Here is a 19292-nt window from a genome sequence, read left to right as displayed (position 1 = left end):
ACTCATTTCGAAGAACTCCCACCTAGCAAGGCATTGAAAAGCTCAGGGGTCATGATTATCTAAAGAGGAACCAGAGAAATTGCCTTTCCTCCCAGTTCCTCTACAAACATGTCCCTTAGTTTGCAAAGGAAAGGAAATGGTGGCTTGCCCAAGTATCAAAGGGAAACAGGAATTTATGGAGGTTTTAGGGAAACACTTTAGCACTATGAGCTGGGACTTGAAAGTAAGGAGGCTGACTTTTTAACAAGCAGAGAAACATTTTAAAAGCCAGAATTAGTGTTGCCCTTTAGGACAGTCACCTTGGAAGACTGGGCACTTTTTTCTACGATGTTGCCATAGAAAGTTCTTCTTTGGAATTGCCTTCACGGCTGTTTTGAGAGAATTTCCTTCAGGGCGGCAAAGCTTCATCCTTTGACCATGGATCAGAGTCTTAGCAAGAGCCAAATGTCATTTGGAGAGGAGAAAAGTAGAGAATCAGGAGGCTAACATTTTTTATTAGGAGTACAGCATGACCCCTAAGTCAGGATATACACTTTCTATACGATTCATAGGCTTTTCCAAAATATTTTGAAAGGATGGGTAGGATTTGATGGATGATGACCCATAGTCATGATCACGAGGCAAGGAGGATGCCATGATGGGTGACTGGGGAGACAGTATCCAGGGGTATATGCAGGTATTGACCTACACATTCCCAGTCCCCTAAGAGTCAAGCCCTTCTGCATCTCTGAACAGCCTCCCTTTGTTCCTCTGCCTCCAACTTGGACTATTTTTAGAACTAGAGTTCTCCTTTGTATCCTCTCTCTTTCTCTCTCTCACAACCTTGTCTAACAATAATTTATAGTAGATTTGGTGTGTGTTATATAGCAGAGGAGGGCATCAGTGGTCTGGGAGAGGAAGCTGTGTACAGAACTTTGGAGCAGGGAGGAAGACTGGAGACTAACTCCTCACCAGTGTGCTCCCAACTAGTGGCACATCTTCCTTTCCAAGTCTGACTTGAAGGAATGCACCACCTTAGAAAGCATGTTTCAAAGTCTCTCATCTGCTATTTATGCTCTGTAAATTTGTGTTTATATCAAACTGATACCTACTTATAGTAAAAAATACTCAATCCTAAAAAGCTTATTCCAACAATAACAGTTTCCAGCTGCACCCTTCTGCACCTCCCAGACCCATTCATGAGAAGCAGCCTCTCTCAGCCCTTCTAGATGTCTCCATAGACATGTAAATAGCACACATATACTACGGTTTCTGTTTCTCATTTTTAGGTACCTAACTTCCTGTTTTGTTCCAGTTCCTTTAGGTAACTAACTTCCTGTTATGATGCTTGAGAGTTTAACATAATATCAATTCCCATTATTGTTCTTTCTGGATGCTCTGAGGATCTTTGCTTTATTCCTAGTGTTCTGGAAGTTCATGAATGGGGCCTCGTGTGGGTCGCTGTATATGGTTTCATTGTGTTTAACACTTTATAGGCCCTTTTAATCTGGATACTCTGTCCAGTGGTTCCAGGAAACTTTCCATTAATTTGTAATAATTTCCTCCTTTCCGTTTGCATTTTTCTCTCGTGAGAACTCCTGTCATTAAGATTTTGGATGTCCCAGATTTGGATCTCTTCTTTCCCCAATTTTCTCTTTGTCATTATGATAGACATACTAAGGAATTTTTTCAACATGATAATCGGCTTCTTCCACTGCATCTACTTACTACTATCAGATGCTTTTCTTTATTCCAAGAGTACATTTTAGTTTGAATGTTCCTTTTTCTGCAGTCTTCTGTTCTTTTTTCATGGATATGCTATATCCTCTTATCTCTCCTCTTTGCCTCTGCAAACTGAGTTGTCTTTGTCTTTCTGATTCCCTTTTTTTTTTCTGTTGCTGTTTTGGCTTCTGTCTTTAATGTTGAGAGCTCTTGGGGAGGTTGATCTTGTTGATTGGTGGGTTTCGCTGCCCAAGTCTATGTCCTAGCACCTCATTTTCATTAGGTGATCTCCAGAAGCTGGAAGCTGGAGATCTTTCTGGGACCACTGAGAGGATCAAGAGAAGAATCTTATCTTTTCCTGCTAGAATAGGAGGGAGGGTGGAATGGGGGAAAAGAGGGTCACTGAAGCGTGGCTATTGGTGTTCTAGAAATGGGAGAGGGGAAGTAAGGAGGCTGATGGGCTCAAGTTGAGTGTGTAATGCTCTCCTCTGCCCTTCATTATGCTTCAGCTCCCCCAGACTGAAGCTCTTTTAGTTGAATTTCTTTGGAAGAGGACCATGTAGTGGAAGATACTTGGGCCTCCAGCTGCCCTTGCCTTATTCAGGCTTTGAAACAGCCCTTGCTTTCATTGCCACACCATGTCCTTGCCTCTGTTGGCACCTAGAGTCTGCATTTGCTGAGCATCTTGGGAGTTTTGCCATCTACATTGGCTAATCTCTTAAGGTGGCCTCTGTCTTCAGACATTTAGAGTTCAGCTCCCCTTCCTCAGTTCTGCCAAGTCCGTTACCAGTCTTCAGTCTGCTTTCCATTGTGCAAAAGATTGTGAGATTCTTGTCCACTGTTGTCTTTTGTCCAGCTGTCATTGTCATTGTGGGTTATTACCTATTTTTATTCCTTTATTTTTGTTTTGGTGAGCTTTTGGTGGGACAGGGAGAGAAATATATTTGTGATCAATCCATCACAAGTAACTGCAACTCTGTCCCCTTCCTAAGAGCAGAGAATTCTTCCAAGAAGCACTGGCTAGTTTTATCCCTTTTTAATTGAAAGATTCTTTGTTCTTTTCTCCCTTGCTCCTTTTGTTGGGATTTCCATATCCATTGAGATCCTCCAAGACAGAACTGAAAAGAAAAACTTGGAGTATTATATACCACATTAGCTCAGCTCTTCCTGCAGCCTGATTCTGGGTCTTTGCAAAGATCAAATCTTTCAAACATTTTTCCTCAGGAAAAAAATTTTTTTTAAAGATTTTATTTATTTGAGAGAGGAGGGGGGAAAGAGAGAGAGCATGTGTGAGCACAAGCTGAAGGGGGCATAGAGGGAGAGGGAGGAGAGAATTTGAAGCAGATGCCACACTGAGTGCAGAGCCTGGCAAGAGGCTCAATCTCATGACCACAAGATAATGACCTGAGCTGAAACCAAGAGTCAGACCCTTAATTGACTGAGCCACCCAGGTGCCCCTTTCCTCAGAAAAATTTTATACATTTCTAAGCTCTGTACTCTTCCATCTACAGCTTTTGATCTTTCCTGAATATCATTTGATTCAGGAATATCCTTTCCAGATAGCCTGTGAAATGGGTAAATGTTTAGGTGTGTTGAGTCTGACATAATCATTAGTTGGGCAGGGAAAGTGGCTAGGGCCCTAGGGTAACAGGTGGGCATGATATAAGACATATTGGTAGCAAGGTGTAATTTTATATAAATTTTTCTATAAATTTCAATTGTCATCATCCAGGGCAAATGCAGATTTAGGCAGGGGGACTCGGTTAGCCAAGAGGAACTTCAGAACGCCTTTCTGAAGAAGCAGCACTTGCATTGAGGCTTTCCAGACAAAGGGACTAGAGGGTGCAAATGCTTTGCATTTCTGGGAACAATCTTGGCATGCTCAGAGAACAGGAAGAAGGCAAGTACACCTAGAATGTCACGAACAGAGAGTTTTCAGATGAGATCAGAGAAGTCCGCAGTGGCCAGATTGCATTAGGGTTCACCTTGTGTTCTAAGTGGATTGGGAAGCCATTGGAGAGTTCTAAGAAAAGAAGTTATTGATCTGGTCTATGGTTTAGAAAGCTCATTTTGGTGGAGAGATGTGTCTGTAGCCAGGTCCAAGTAGAAGCAGCCAGACCAAGCTACCAAGCTGTTGTTATAACCCTGGTGGGAGCTGATGGTGGCTTGGAATTAGTGAGGGGTAAAGGGGGTAGAGAAAGAGATTTGTTGTTGTTTTTAAAGGTTTTATTTATTGAGAGAGAGAGAGAGAGAAAGAGAGCAAGTACAGTAGGGAGAGCTGCAAGAGGAGAGCGAGAAGCAGGCTCCCCAGGCAGGGAGCTTGATTTAGACTTGTCAGTCTACAGGACCCTGGGATCATGACCCAAGCCAAAGGCTGACACTGAGCAACCCAGGTGCCCCGAAAAAGAAATTTGTGATCTGCTATGGTGGTAGAACCCACAGGACTGGATAGTAAATTGTATGTGGGGGGTGAAGTCTGACGGAATCCCAGATCTGTTTGGTAATCTTTTGACTGGGTCCCAAATTACTGGGATATTAAACTTCTGAAACCTCTAGGATTAAATAAATGTCTCCTGTAATTGATGTAATGGGAGTTTACCAACCATTAAATTCTGTACTGTAGGAACAGATAGAGAAAATTAGTTCATTGGTGATCTCATCCAGTCTCCCGGTCTGGTGGCTTTCAATACCATCTATATGCTAATGGCTTCCATATTTCTATGTTCAACTCAAACTTCTTCCCTGAATTTCAGACTCCTATGTCCAGCTGCCCCCTTCCTATCAAAATGTAACATACCCAACAAAACTCTTGATTTCCCATGCCACCTCCCAGCCTGTGGCCCCTGCAGTCCTTCCTCTCTCTGTTAGGACAGCTGTATTTTTCCAGTTGGTCAAGCAAAACCCTTGGGGTTGTCCCAAGTCCATGCATTCTCTCTGTCTCTCTCTCTGCTTCTCTGTCTCTCTCACTTTTTATAATCCTTTAGGAATCCTCCACTTGGGGATCCCTGGGTTGCTCAGTGGTTTAGTGCCTGCCTTTGGCCCAGGGCATGATCCTGGAGTCCCGGGATCGATATATATATTTGATATATATATCAAAATATATTCAGAATCAGGGCATCTGGGTGGCTTAGTCAGTTGAGCATCGGACTCTTTGTTTTGGCTCAGGTCATGATATCTAGGTTGTGAGATCAAGCCCTCACGTTGGGCTTTGCACTCATCAGGGAGTCTGCTTGATTCTCTCTCTCTTTCCTCTGTTCCTCCCCCACCCTCACTCAATCTCTCTAAAATAAATCAATCATATATATATATATATATATATATATATATATATATATACACACATATATCAGAACTGACCACTCCTCAGTGCCCTCCACTGTCCCCACCACCATCTAAGCCACCCTTATGCCTTCTCTGGATCACTGCAAAAGACTGCTAGCTGCCCCCCCCCCCACTTTGGCTCTGCCCCAGCATTCTCTTCCCAATATATCAGTGAGAGTGATCTTTAGAAAAGATAACTTCAACCCCGTTAACTGCTCTGTGCACAGTAGGCTCCAGTGGCTCTTAGTTTTCCCCAGTATGAAAGTCAAAGGCCCTCCATGATCTCATTCTCTGACCTCAGCTCCTACTCAGAGTATTAGGGAATACTTGTCTTCAAGGCTCCATGCTAGAGGAAAGTTTCTTACAAAACATCTTTAATTGATTGAGTTTTAGTTCTTCTCCCAAAACACACACAAATGAAAGCCATAATGGTCCAGCATTTTGGCTACAAAGATTTCCATAAACAGAGCACGTCCTTTCAAGGAGTTCAGATGGTGAAGAAGCCAAGATCTCGAGGATAAACAGCAGTAGGGGGCAGCACATTGGAGTTGTATCCCAGAATGCTTGGCCAAAGAAAATGTACACAAAAGAATGACTGAATTCCCTTTCTCCTTTTCTGATCACTCTGTTTATTCTCCTTTGTGTAGATTGATGAGACTATGTGACTTTGTCTTGTAACATTTAACTTAAAACTGCTAATTTGTATTAGTTTATAAATAGGAGCTGTTATTTTCTGTAATCCCAAGGACCAAAAAAAAAAAATAGTCTTTTGACTGGTTCTGAGTATATGTTATTTTCCTGTGTTATCACCAGGTTTTCTTTTAATTTATTATCCCCTGTTCATCCTTGCAGCAGTATCTTGTGCACTTCACTTGCTGACCGGAGGGGCATGTTGAGTTGAAGGTCCCGAGAAGAGCAGGAACCCTCACAGGGTGCTTGGGAACCATACCTTTGTCTTTTCTTTCACAAAATGATCTGATATGACCAGTGTATGTTTAACCTTAAAAACTGGCAGAGTGTGGTCAGATTAAGAATAGGTGGCATTGAGGTATTCTACTAAGAAGTAGTTTGCTTGTGTTTCAGTCATGCCAGCAATTGTGTTGAAATTACTTGTCTTAATGGCCAAAACTCTATTACAGTTAAGGTTAAATTTATGCCAGTGTTTTCTCTTAAGTGAAAATGGGCTTAATATTTTTTCTTATAAATCTAAAACAATTATGATGATGATGATACAGAGAAGCCTAAAGCAAAAAGCAAAAAATGCGTTTCTCTTCCCAGAGATAGCTGTTTTCATTACTTCCGTGTATTGTTGCTAGAATTTTTCTTTGCTCTTTTTTTTTAAGTAGGCTCCACATCCAGCATGGACCCTGACATGGGGCTTGAACTCATGACCCTGAGATTGAGACCTGAGCTCAGATCAAGAGTCAGATGTTTAACTGATTGAGCCGCCCAGGCGCCCCCAGCCTTTTTATATAAATACATACCTCAAGTGAGATTATAATTCTACAGACTATTTTGTAACCTCCTTTCTGCTCAACAATATATCATGAACATATTTCCATGACAGCGTATGTGGATCTGAATAACCCTTTTTTATTCTCTTGCGGGGGAGGGGCAGAGGGGGAAGGAAAGAAAGAATCTTAAGCCAACTCCCTGGTGAGTGCAGAGCCCAATGCGGAGCTTGATCTCACAACCCAGATATCGTGACCTGAGCCAGAACCAAGAGTCAGATGCTTAACCAACTGAGCTACCAAGGTGCCCCCCCTCAATAACTCTTTTTAATGGCTAGATAATAAATGATAAAAATACTTTTTTTATTCTTCCTAAAAGTATCTTAGGCAAAATGAATCTAGGCTCCCCTTAAAAATTTAAAAGGCATGCAATTTAAGAAGCAAGATTTTATTTTACTGACCTAAAGTAGCAACCATATTAAATTAAGAGGGCCCGCAGATACTCTGAACAAAATGGTCTCAGTTACTGAATAAGCTCATTTGTTTCTGTGGCAACTGCAGCACATCTTTTATTGAGCAACCTACTAGGTGCCAGCATGAATCTAGGTGCTGGGGACACTGTGGTGAATTAGCTGCATGTGGGTTCTCTGCTTGCAAAGAGTTCACACTCTTGAGGGTTAGAATCTGATAATAAACTAATAGGAAATAAGAAAAATATCAGGTATTGAAATATGCCTGACATTATGTTTTCATGGTGGCATTTAAGCTGACATTTTGGTCCTGAATTCTGTAGATTGAGCCAAATTATATATTATAATTATATTTTCAGGTTTGAAGACAGCGAAAAACAAATAAATTATGAGTCATTTTTCTGTGCCCTGAACTGGAGGATAAATCCGATGCCTGAATTGGAAGCAACGTTGTACACTAAAGAGGTAAAATGAACACCTGTTTTAAAAACCAGCTGTGACTACCTCCCTTACATTTTTAATGTCCTTTATCTTAAAAATTATTTTTCAGCATAAGACATTAACGTCAGTGCTTTTGGAAAACGCGGATGTATTTCTGGGTATTTGTGTTAAAGGCTAATTCACTTTCCATGCTGAGTGAACATCTGCTCTATAAGAGCATGACTTTTCTTATGCAGCTGAATTTTTTTAAACCTCAGTCGCATCCAATTATATGGAAAATAGGATAATAAGTTACAGTTATAAATAGATATAAACACTGTTATCAAGGGATTCTGCTAACATCATCATGAGCAAATCTCAAATGGTGCATATGTCAAGAATCCCCAGTATGTCTGTGGCTGTGCAAACAGGTTTGCCTTGGGTGAAACAGTATAGTAGGGGGATGCACATTTCACAGTGGAGCCAAATTTAAAATAAAAATGCAGTAGAAAAATGCTTGGTTAGGGAAAACAAAGTTCATGTGATCGGGTGGTGCTCTCAACATTGTGGAATTGTCTGAATTCTCAAAGATCTCTTTGGACCAATTGTCTTTAAGGAGTGGGTGGGTGGATGGTGGTTTGTTTATATTTTAACATGCTCCAGAAATTGATTTTCTTGGGAAAGTCCCTTGATAAAGCAAATGTCATGTGGTGACTCCTAGAAAGGAGGCATTTATTCCTCCCAGTCTCTGCTGACCAACTCATTCTGGCCTGAACTGGTCTGGTGCCTCTGGGGAGTTCCCTTAGGCATGCAACTATTCTGGAGTGTCAGGCAGCCTTAGAACTTCCAGATGGTTGAGAGACAGTGGTGGCCTTCGGAGTCAAACATAACTAGGGTTGAATTCTGGCTCTGCCACTTACATAGTTGAGTGACTTTGGGTTATTTAACTCGTTCATTTATAAATTTAATTCTCAGACAAATCATGAATAAGTATCCACTCTCAGCAGGTCCTGTGCTCCTTGCTGGGGTCCAGAGACGAAGGTCATTGTTGCTACCTTTGCCCCCCGCCCCCACTAATGGCAGAACCAATACATTCATGATTTGGAGTGTGGCATGATACAGCCTGCATGGGATGGAATAGGATGAGGAAGGAGCTGTTGGGGTTGGGGTTGGGGGAGACAGGAGGTCTTCTCAGGGGAGATGATGCTTGAGATTTCAGTGATGAATAGGAAGAGTCAGCAAGGGATAAAAGTGGCATGGTATGGAAAAGGCATTCCCTAGCAGAGGCTCTGGGACAGAGGACAGCATGGCACTTGTATAGAACCAGAAGGAATTCGTGTGGCTGGAATGAAGGCACAAAGGGAGGAATAGAGAGGGATGAGGCTGGAGATACCTTCAGGGGTGAGGTTTGAATATTGTCCTGCAAGGTCTGGAAACCCATGGGATGGATTTCAAGGAAGACAGTGACATGATCAGGTGTACCCTGGTCCTAGAGTTTGTCCTGGCTGGATGGTAGGCACTTTGGAGAGGTGCCATGGAGACAGGTCTGTGCCCATTGGGAAGCTCTTGGTGAACCATTGTCACCATGACAACTGCAAACACTTAAAGCATGTGCGAAACGCTACCCTACGACCTGAAAATCTATTAGCTGGCTTAATCCTCGTAGCAACCCTGTGAGATAGGTACTCTCATGATCCCTATTTTAGAGACGAGGAAGTTAGAGAAACAGAAGATGTGTGATAAAGAATTATAACTCAGGTCTGTTTTACTACAAAGAATAAGAAGAAAAGAAAAAAATTCTTTTTTGGTGTGATTATGGTTAAAGATTCTAGATTTCATTAACTAAAATCCAAGATACCATCACAAAAGCAAATCAGTACTGTCCTTTGGTAACCTTTTAATTCTCATCTATGCAAATATTTAATGTTGTATATAAAAAAGAAAAAGGATAGATGGAGTTTCTGTTCTCCCTTCTCACTCAATGTCATAGTATTCTGTGCCAGATATCATCCATTTGTCCCATTAGGACTTTTCTCCAGCTCCTCCTCCCCTGTTCTGAGTCCTGGGCAGCTGACCTTTATGGGCTGAATCAGTGGTCCCCTACCCCCCTGGCCTCCAGTTGGGTTGGCCAATGGGATGCATCAGCAAGAGAGTAGAGGGGGATGGGAGGGGAGAGAAATCCTTTCCTCTCTGCTTGTCCCAGGAATTGACTGCCTCCTCCATAGAGCTGCCCACCATTCTAGGTTCCAGTAACCACCCTCTCTTGCCCCTTTAGCCCCGGGTGGTGGCACTGGCTCACTGTTGCTCTTGTCCTTGAGGGACCAGAGGATCCCCTGTTGGTTTTCCTAAACGCTTCCCACAACTTTGCAAATCGTCACTGTATTAAATTCTTCTCAACTTACACAGTTTGCTCATGTCCTCTATTTCCTATGGCACCCCAAATGATGCGCGGGCTGCCACTTGCAAGATAGCAACTGCCTCTGTTGTATTTTTCCTTAGTTCCTACTTCCCTGCCTTTCTGTTCCACCCAGCCCACCACCCCTATGTTCACCCATATGTTGGGGGCTTCATTACTGGTTGTACAAAAATATAATTCTATCACATGCATTTATTTATCAACGGTGTGTTTTTCTTACTTACCACTACATCATGGGCAATCTCTCTAGTTTAATATGTATAGACCCGAGCCATTCTTTAATAGCTGCAATATGGATATAGAATGATCTATTCATCCAGTTTTCCGTTGATAAGCATTCAAGTCATTTTTACATTTTTGCCATTTTACATTTTTACACGTGGGAGTTATTACTTTAATTTTTATTTTCCTGCTGACTGAATTTGAATAAAATTTAATGACCTTTGGATACGACAACCCACAGTAAGATACTTTTTTCATAGCAACCCACCATGCACAGATACAGTGGAACCAGAGTTTTGTGAAACAGTACTATTCTGACTGCATGTGGCATAATGTGTAATCTTGTCTTTCTCTTTTCCTTCCTTTCTTTCTTCCCTCTTTTCCTTTTTTTTCTCTCTTCCCCCACACCCCTTCTGTCTTTCGAATGTCATTTGTGAACCATTAAGTTGACTTAAGGGCCCACAGAAAAATCACCACCCACACTGGAAGAGGGGTCACTCCATGGGAAGGTCTAAGATCCACTTTCCCCTTAGCCGCCCCTCCCCCATTTCATCCCTTGCATGCTCTGTGACTGGGACATGAATCGGAGTTCAAATCCTTAGCTCTATGATTGACTAATTGGCTGACTTTGTGCAAGTCACTCAACCTTTCAGGTTTCCTTCCCTCAACAATGGAGATAAAAATAGTACTTCCAGGGCACCTGGGCAGCGCAGACGATTAAGCTTCTGACTCTTGATTTCAGCTCAGGTCGTGATCGTGGAGTTACGAGATCAAGCCCTGGTCAGGCTCTGTGCTCAGTGCAGAGTCTACTTAGGACTCTTTCTTCCTCTGCCCCTCCCCCCTCCACGTTCCCCTGTATGTGTGTGTATGTGTGCGCATGCACACGCACACTCTGTCTCGTGCGTGTGCACGTTCTCTGTCTCTCTGAAAGAAAAGAAAGAATGAATAGTACTTCCATCGGGGTAGTTGTGAGGATTGAGTTGATTCACGTGAGACACCTATCACCACATCTGTCCCTTAATAAGGGTTTAAATGTTAGCTATTATTATTGTTTGTACAATAGAGAGGTCTTACTTCCTCAGCTGAGGCAGCCAGGCCTTGAGCAGACACCTTCCAGGGCTAAGATCAACAGGAGTATAGCACCAGAAAAAGGGTCCATGCTTCAGCAGTGGGTTCTTCCAGTTGTTACTCATATTCAGTGAGAACTTTGCACTTCGGGTCTCTTATCAGCTCTGCTCACCAAGCCTCAAAGCAGTTCAGTCTGTGAGAGACGTTTAGAATGGGCCATTTCTTTTTTGCCAGTTTAAGAAAGAAAGGAACATAGGTATAAAATGGTACCGATTTAACTTAATAATGAGAACGTAACTAGATCCCAGAGTCTCCAGCACTCTGGTATTCCTCAGCTTGTTATTGTTTCATAAAGAGGATATAAGATAGCTTGGGAATGTTACCAGTGAGTCTATAATCTCATGTGAAAATATTTAGTGGGAATGGGTTGAGCGTAATATTGCAGAGTTGATACAGTACAATCAGTAGTGGAAAAGCATAGTATCTCCTGAACCATGCAAGTTAATGTCTGATGATGCCCTGAGACACTCAAGTCAGAGCCTGTCAAATTGATTGGGTTCTCCAGGAAGCAGGTAGAGTTTTACATGCAGGAGGTTTATTTGGGAGCATTCTTGGGATCAATATCTGTGGAAGGGAGAGGAAGGACACGGGAATGGACAGAGGGAGCAGCTGAGGCAGCCCCACAGAGAGCTCTGGAGCTTGATGACCTTTCAGAGCTGTCCTGAGATGGACCAAAATGGCTAAGCCTTTATTTCCATGGGTTGCTTTAGGAAAGGGTATGACCTTGGATAATGTGACTCTTTGCAGCCAAGGCAGCTCTGTAGCCGAGGCGATCCCTGAAGGGGACTCTCAGCAGCCAGACAGCCACGTCCTTCCTCAAAGGGATCCAGGATGGTGCATCATAGCTTGGCAACCAGCTGTTCTTGACGCTCTTGGTTTTTGTTTTTATTAAGGATAATGAATATACAATATTGTATTAGTTTCAGGTGTTTAACATGGTATTTTATACACGTTGCAAAATAGTCACCCATGTACCTGTCACCATGCAATGTTATTGACTGTATTCCCTCGGCTGTACATTACATCCCTGTCTTAGTTACAACTGGAAGATTGTACGTCTTAATTCCCTTCACTGTTTCATCCATCCCCCCCCTTACCTCTCTCCCCTTTGGTGACCATCTGTTCTCTGTAGCCGTGTGTCTGTTTCTGTTTTGTTTGGTTGTTTTTTTAGATTCTGCATATAAGTGAAGTTGTGACAGTACTCGTCTTGTTCTGTCTGGTGTATTTCACGCAGCCTAATGCCCTCAGGGTCCATCTATGATGATGCAAATGGCAAGATCTCCTTCCTTTATTATGGCCAAATAATATTGTATTGTATCTATATGCCACAGTTTATCTGTTCATCCATTGATAGACACTTAGACTGTTTCCCTATCTTGGTTATTTTAAATAATGCTGCAGTGAACATAGGGATGCATATGTGTTTTTGAATTTGTGTTTTCATTTTCTTCTAATAAATACCTTGAAGCAAAATTGCTGGGCTGTAGGACCTATTTTTAATTTTTTGAGGAACCTCCATACTGTTTTCTACAGTGACTGCACCAGTTTTCATTCCCACCAACAGTGCATTTTCTCCGTGTTCTTGCCAACACCATTATACCTTGTCTTTTTTTTATAAAAGCCATCCTGACAGGTGCAGGTGAGGTCGCATTGTGATTTGCATTTGCATTTCCCTGATGGCTAGTGATGTTGAGGATCTTTCTGTGTACCTGTTGGCCATCTGGATGTCTTCTTTGGAAAAATGTTTGTTCAGGTCCTCTGCCCATTTTTTAATCCAACTGTTTGGTTTTTTGATATTGTGTTTTAGGAGTTCTTTATATATTTAGGATGTAAGTCCCTTACCAGATACATCATTGGCAAACGTCTTCTCCCATTCAGTAGGTTGCCTTTTCATTTTGCTGCTCATTTCTGTTGCTGTGGAGAAGTGTCTTAGTTTGATGTAGCTTGTTTATTTTTGCTTTTACTGTCCTCGAAGCCTTTGTTGATCGTTCTTGGTATCAACTGGGGGGGGCCTGACAACGGGGCAGAGCCGCCTCCCCACCCCTGCTCCTCTGTCATCACCTGAGCTTTTGCCTGTGGTGGGGAGTTGACAACAGAGTGGGTATGCTGCAGGAGACCACAGGAGGAGCCAGACCAGATGTATAGGTCTGTGGGGGCCCAGTTGGGCAAAGAAAATGTCTCACTTAGAGTTTTGGGGATTGCCAACATTTGGGGAAATTCGCCATAGCCAAGAAGTCACACGTGAGACTTCAGGACAAGATCCACCAGGTTGTAAGAGTGACCTAGCCCTGAATGTGACACAACAGATTAAAGTCTCCTGTTAAGAACAAGGAATAGCAGGTTGAAGTCCAGTGTGGAAGCATGGCCCAGGTGGAGGCCAGGGGTTGGGCAGCCACATGCTTCCTCTAATGTATGAGCTGGACAGGCTGTCTCTGGCTGAAGTTCCAGAGATGCTGCAAATAGCTCTCTAGAAGTTACTAGTACTGGCCACCACTTAGAAGCTGGACATCTTTACTACTGTCCTGAACGTCGTCCTCAACACAATCTCTTCCCTTAACTGGTGATATTACTGAGAAATTAAAAGGGACCCCCTGGCTGATGAAAGGTGAGTGGACCTCAGTATTAGATTCAACACCAGTTATGTTGGTTTCAGTATTAACGGACAGGATGGATGGTCGGCGTAGGGGTTTGGGACACCTTCCCAGTCTAATCTCATTAACTGTAGTGTATGGGGTGATCATGGAGGGGCCAGACCGAGGAACAGGACTAGTGGCTTCAACTACCTAGTGGCTGAGTAGGAGGCAGGTCTGGTACACCGGACATGGGATTGGAAAGGCAGGACATCTCTCCAAAACAGGTGGCACGATGATGGGGAATCAGTCCTTTAGTTAGCACTATTCAGCAGTCAGAGAAAGCCAGTTAGCAGGCTTGAAGTAAGCCTTTAGCCCCACTCTCGGGGACAGAGCTGGCTAAGTCCCCATACCAGTGAGGTTCTAGTAGGAAACATATACACACAGAACAGTCAAAGGAGTCAGGGATACAGATTTAATGGGACTGTTGACAGGGGAGTGGGTAGGATGAATGCAGTGAAGCACTCAGGCACCAGCAAGAGCAGGAAACCATTACTCTCCATAGGTCTCAAGAAGCAGAGAGGGGCCAATAGTAGTGGAGCCCAGTGGAAGAGCTGGAGCAGTGGCAGCAGGTAGAGGAGGGTAGCCACTGCCAAACCCTGGCCAGGCAGCGAGGGGACAGCGGGGAGAGGAGGTGGAAGCAATACCCTGATCTCTTGCTGCTTCTCATTGACTGGATCCACCCAGCAGCCAGAGAACAAGGAAGCTCGGTGAATAACAGAGTTCACAGAACTTGGCTTACTCGGGCGGTGAGGCAGGGGAGGAGGGCAGAGAATGACTCTTCTAGGGGCAGAGAATGACCCAGCATGGTCTGTTGCCAGAATAAAAAGCTGGGCTCAAGTACACAAACCTCACAGCCAGGGGGTCACACCAGGTCCAGGTGACAGCTCCTGGTGCTCGGTCTGCTGGATGATAGTCCCCCAGTCTCAGATGGGGCTCCACTACATGTAATGGTTAGGTGGTCTCAGCTAATAGAGTGGGGGTCCAATGACAAACAAGATTTACAAAGGGGACCGTGGTTTGTAGCCAGTCTAGCTTTTGATTAGTCCTGCTCCCCTTTGGTGAGAGATTCCCTATGTGGCTGGGCGTAAGCTGACTGTCACCTACCATATGACTCTTGACTGTGGCCTGTAGCCTGAATTCTCAGGAGCTCCCTTGGCTGGGCCTCCACCTGGCTCCTGCTGCAGCCCATGGTGAGCCACTGGGGTTATGATTTACCCCCACTCTACTATGGGACTATCTACGGTCCCAGCGTGTTGCCCTGGCGCTGTCAAGGCCTGGAGACCCCATTTCCATTCTATTGTGCTTGCTCGCAGATGGTAGCTGTAAAACTGGCAAAATAGGTCCCGCTGCTTAGAGCCTGTCTGGTTAATCTCAGAAGTCACATTTTAAAAAATAACACTAAATCGGTTCTCGTATAAACTTTATAACTGGCACTGTGTGACTGGCGTCTTATCTTTTGACATTTCTGAGAAAAATTGGATGTGGCTTCATTTTATGAGCACTGAAACTGCTGGACCATTAGCAATTGGCTCTAAAGCCCTTTCCTGCCACAACAGGATGATATATGGCCTCAACAGTGGGGAGGTGGGGGCAGGTGGGGTGCATCTTGGGATACATCTTAGGACACCCTCCTTGTTGAGGATCTCCTTTTGGTATTTAGAGGGTGGAATATCTTATGACATGTTATTGTCCCGATCCTGAGAGAATTAAAGATCATTCCCAATTTATAGACAGGAAGCTGAAACTCAAAGGCATGCCTAAAGGTAAAGATTATATAGTCAGGGGCTAGTGCCAGCTCTTTAAATAAGCAGTTATTTCTAGGATTCGAGGTTGAATTTAACAGTTGAAATAAAAGACTATTAGTCATTCTCATTAGATTTTAAAAGTAGCTGATAAACACATACCGATTACCTAACACCAAACAGTGACCTAGTAGGGAATGATTCTGCCGGAATCCATTAAGATTCAAAGCACTGGGTGATGTCTGCTTTAATTGTATGCAGAAGCCTACCACTAAAGCTCAGCAAAAATCCTTGTTTTCTGGAAAACTTTATTTACCCTGGAAGGCAGTTTCAAGGAAAGTTCCCTGTGTTCTAGCTACACTCACTCAGAAGACAATTCTGTTGAAACTTTCTATAGGGGAGTGGGAAGCAATTGGGACATATTGGCATTACAGTAAAGATAGAAATAGATAGGAATATAAGCAAATCTCCAGGGTTTATCGATGAGCTTTTCCTTATGGCATCAGTATGATCTTGATTATCTCAACAAGTATTTGCAAAATTTCTTCCCCAAGTTAATGGCAATTTGATTCACGGAAATTTAATTGCTTTTGCAATTTTGTCAACTTAATTTAATTATTTCTGAGGTCACATCAACCTATTAGAAGGCAGTAAATCCAAGGAAACCACAGTTGCAGTTCTATATACCCTATTGGACTTGTCTACAAATTCGTAGATATTTCCTGTAGAAATATCTTTTTTCTTTTTCTTTTTCTTTTTCTTTTTTTTTTTTTTTTTTGCGTAAGTAGAGGGAATAACAGAGTGAAATCACTAACATGACTCCATCAGCCTTACATTTGGGAGGAATAAAAATAACCTTGTTTCAGTGAAGCGTGGAATTTAATTGGCTCCCGATCTTTTCCCCTCATGCATCTGGTGGCCAGTACTACAGTAGAAAATTTTAAACTAGAAGGAGACATAATCCAATTAAATTTCCTTTTAAAAATGTCAAAGCAAATAAATCCAGAGCCCATGAGCTCACACACAGCTTTTCTATTCTCACTGGGCAGCTGCTGTTTACTGGGTTCCCAGCCAGTACCATCTTTGCTTCAAGGGTCTATGATTTTACAGATCAGCAGCTACATTTTTTCACCGTTGATGAACAAGTAATTTATTGCCAACTTGTTTGACATCGTCAGTAGCGTCAGTCAAAGCCAGCTTGGAAGATGCCATGGGGCTCTCTTGCAGACAATGATTCCCAGCCATTTTAGAGTCGTGATTGTGCATCATTGTTGAATTTCACTCTGCATTTTGTAGCCCTTCCTTCTTCCAGAAAATATTGCATATGCTCCAGATGAAATTGAATTTGGTTTGGAGATTTGGGCGCCGTCTCTTGAATTATCTGGAAGCCACATTCGGAGACTCTGGATCCATCCGCCAGTTTGTCAGGAAGTTGCTTCTTGTTTCAAGCTGTGCTGTGACTTCCATAGATATTTTATTAATTCTGGTAAATCCAGAATCGCATAGTATCTTTGTTTGACTTCCTCTAGAAGGCAACTTGGAGACAAGAATTTGAGTATAGATGGATTGTGCAGGGAGGTTGAAAAGAACACTATTCTGGGAGTGGGGGGTGAAGAGTGGAAGGGAAAGGGCTACCACAGGGCATCTTCTCAAATCATTTGGTGACGGGAGCTTAATGCCTCTGGGAAAGTCAAGGATCCAGTGACCTAGATGTACCTTAGTGTTTTCCCACCCAGAGTGCAAGGGGGTTGCGGTATTCATCCATCAGCTCCCTTCAGTCATGGATGAGGGTGCTCCTGACGTGGGGGGAAAGAATGAATTCCCAGGCATTTGTGGCGTGTCACAGGGACAGCCAAAGTGGGTCTCAGAGGCCAAAGAAAAGCTTTCAGGAAAAGCAGATGCTGGCAGTTGGAAGCCAGGCCGATGAGCGCCAAAATGGAAAGGGTGAGGGGACTGGGAGGGGTGCAGGCAAAGCCTGCCACACACAGACATTTAAGATGCCATGTATGTGTGGTCGGGGGGCTGTTTTACAGAACCACTAGCAGGTTCATCCCCATCTGGAATGGTAAGGATTGGCCACGGATGAGCTCTCCTGATGTAAAATTACCATGCAGTTATCTCCATTTAAAATGTACGTGCAGGAACGCCTGGGTGGCTCAGCGGTTGAGTGTCTGCCTTCGGCTCAGGGTGTGATCCTGGAGTTCCGGGATGGAGTCCCACATCGAGCTCCCTGTGTGGAGCCTGCTTCTCCCTCTGCCTTTGTCTCTGCCTCTGTGTCTCTCACGAATAAATAAATAAAATCTTAAAAAAAAATAAAATAAAACATACATGCACTGCTAGGAATACAATCTGACCTGGACTTTTCTCATTTTTGTAGTGTAGCACGAATAAAAAGGTCCGTGAACACAAAGAGTATTCTTATTCACTGCCCAGATTATCATAAATATTATATAACGTAGAACATTTGTGGATTTATTAGAACAATTAGGCAGTGGGAGTGTGGGATTTCTCATGTCCCCAAAGACTTCTTTATTTTGCAGAGACATTGCCCATGTGACTCAATTTACATGGACCCAATTACAGCCCAAGCTGTGAAGAAGATACCTTTCTCCTATACTTTATTGATGCCTCCCCTCCCCTGATTTTCTTCGATCTTACCTCCTGCTTCCCACCCTCCTTTGGATCTCAATTTAATTTCTGTTAGTCCGTTTAAACTAGGACCTAGAAACCTCTCCCTAAAATTAGGGGTCAGTTGGACCCCTAAAATCTCTCCCTAAAATTAGGGGTTGGCTATAATCCTGGTACCAATGCCAATGTGTGGGGTGTGCCCCCCAACCCTGCACACCAAACAACTCTGGACATGTGCTTGAGCTACAGTTCGACCCAGTTCTGACATGATTTGCTCAAAGGCAGCATCTCATCCCACAGGGTATAAGGGCTCAGGCCCCAAGACTGCCCTCCTCACCCCCCTTTCAGACACCAGTTTATCACCTGTGCTTCTGTTCAACCGGTTACAGATGAAAGGTTCCCATGACTCCCTTCCTTGGGTTTGATTAATTTGCTACAGCAGCTTATAGACTCAGAGAAACATTTTACTTACTAGATCACTGGTTTGCTATAAAAATGTAGGACTCAGAATGGCCAGGTGGTAGAGATGCATAGGGCAAGGTAGGGGGAGGGGCGGGAAGCTTCCACCCCCTTTGCACACACCACACTCCTCAAATGTCCATGAGTTCCTACCAACCCCAAAGCTCTCCAATCCCTGTCCTTTTGGGTTTCTAAGGAGGCTTATTACAAAGACATGATTGATTAAATCATTGAGCATTGGCGTTTGAACTCAGACCTCCAGCTCTGTCCCAGGAGGTCTAGGGGGAAGGGAACTGAAAGTTCCAACCTTCTAATTACAAGGTCAGTTACCTTAGCAACCAGCCCCCCATCCCTAGGTGCTTTCCAAAGATGTCTCATTAACAACCTAAGATACCTTATCTCTCTCATCATTTAGGACATTTCAAGGATTTCAGGAGCTCTGGGCCAGAAATAGGGACAAAGACCAGATATACTTATCTTTATTATGAATCACAATAGCGTATTGACAATATGTGGATCCCAGGTTCCTCAACTACTGCAAATATGCCTGTGGCATTTATCAGGAATAGGGCAGAAAAAGTCACTCCCACCTGAATCCTGGAAAATAGTGAAAGAGGGAAATCAAATCCAGGGAAGTAGTATTGATTCTAGAAAGAATATAGTGGGACTGGAGCAGTCCAGAAAGCATTACATGAGCCATG

At 43.3% G+C, this 19292-nt stretch overlaps 1 protein-coding gene across 2 annotated transcripts in view; it reads left to right on the top strand.

The window, feature by feature from the left end:
- Positions 1-19292, top strand: part of EFHC2 (EF-hand domain containing 2) — a 203199-nt gene that overhangs the window by 172219 nt on the left and 11688 nt on the right. For both annotated transcript variants that reach the window (XM_072744937.1, XM_026012247.2), the window contains one exon: positions 7303-7408. In XM_072744937.1, coding sequence (XP_072601038.1) covers positions 7303-7408 — 106 coding nt within the window. The remainder of the gene's footprint in view (positions 1-7302; positions 7409-19292) is intronic.

The sequence above is a fragment of the Vulpes vulpes genome, chromosome X, assembly GCF_048418805.1.
Source record: "Vulpes vulpes isolate BD-2025 chromosome X, VulVul3, whole genome shotgun sequence".
In the NCBI taxonomy this organism is placed as follows: domain Eukaryota; kingdom Metazoa; phylum Chordata; class Mammalia; order Carnivora; family Canidae; genus Vulpes; species Vulpes vulpes.
The sequence above is the reverse complement of the archived record's forward strand: the minus strand, read 5'-3'. Positions and strand labels throughout refer to the sequence as shown.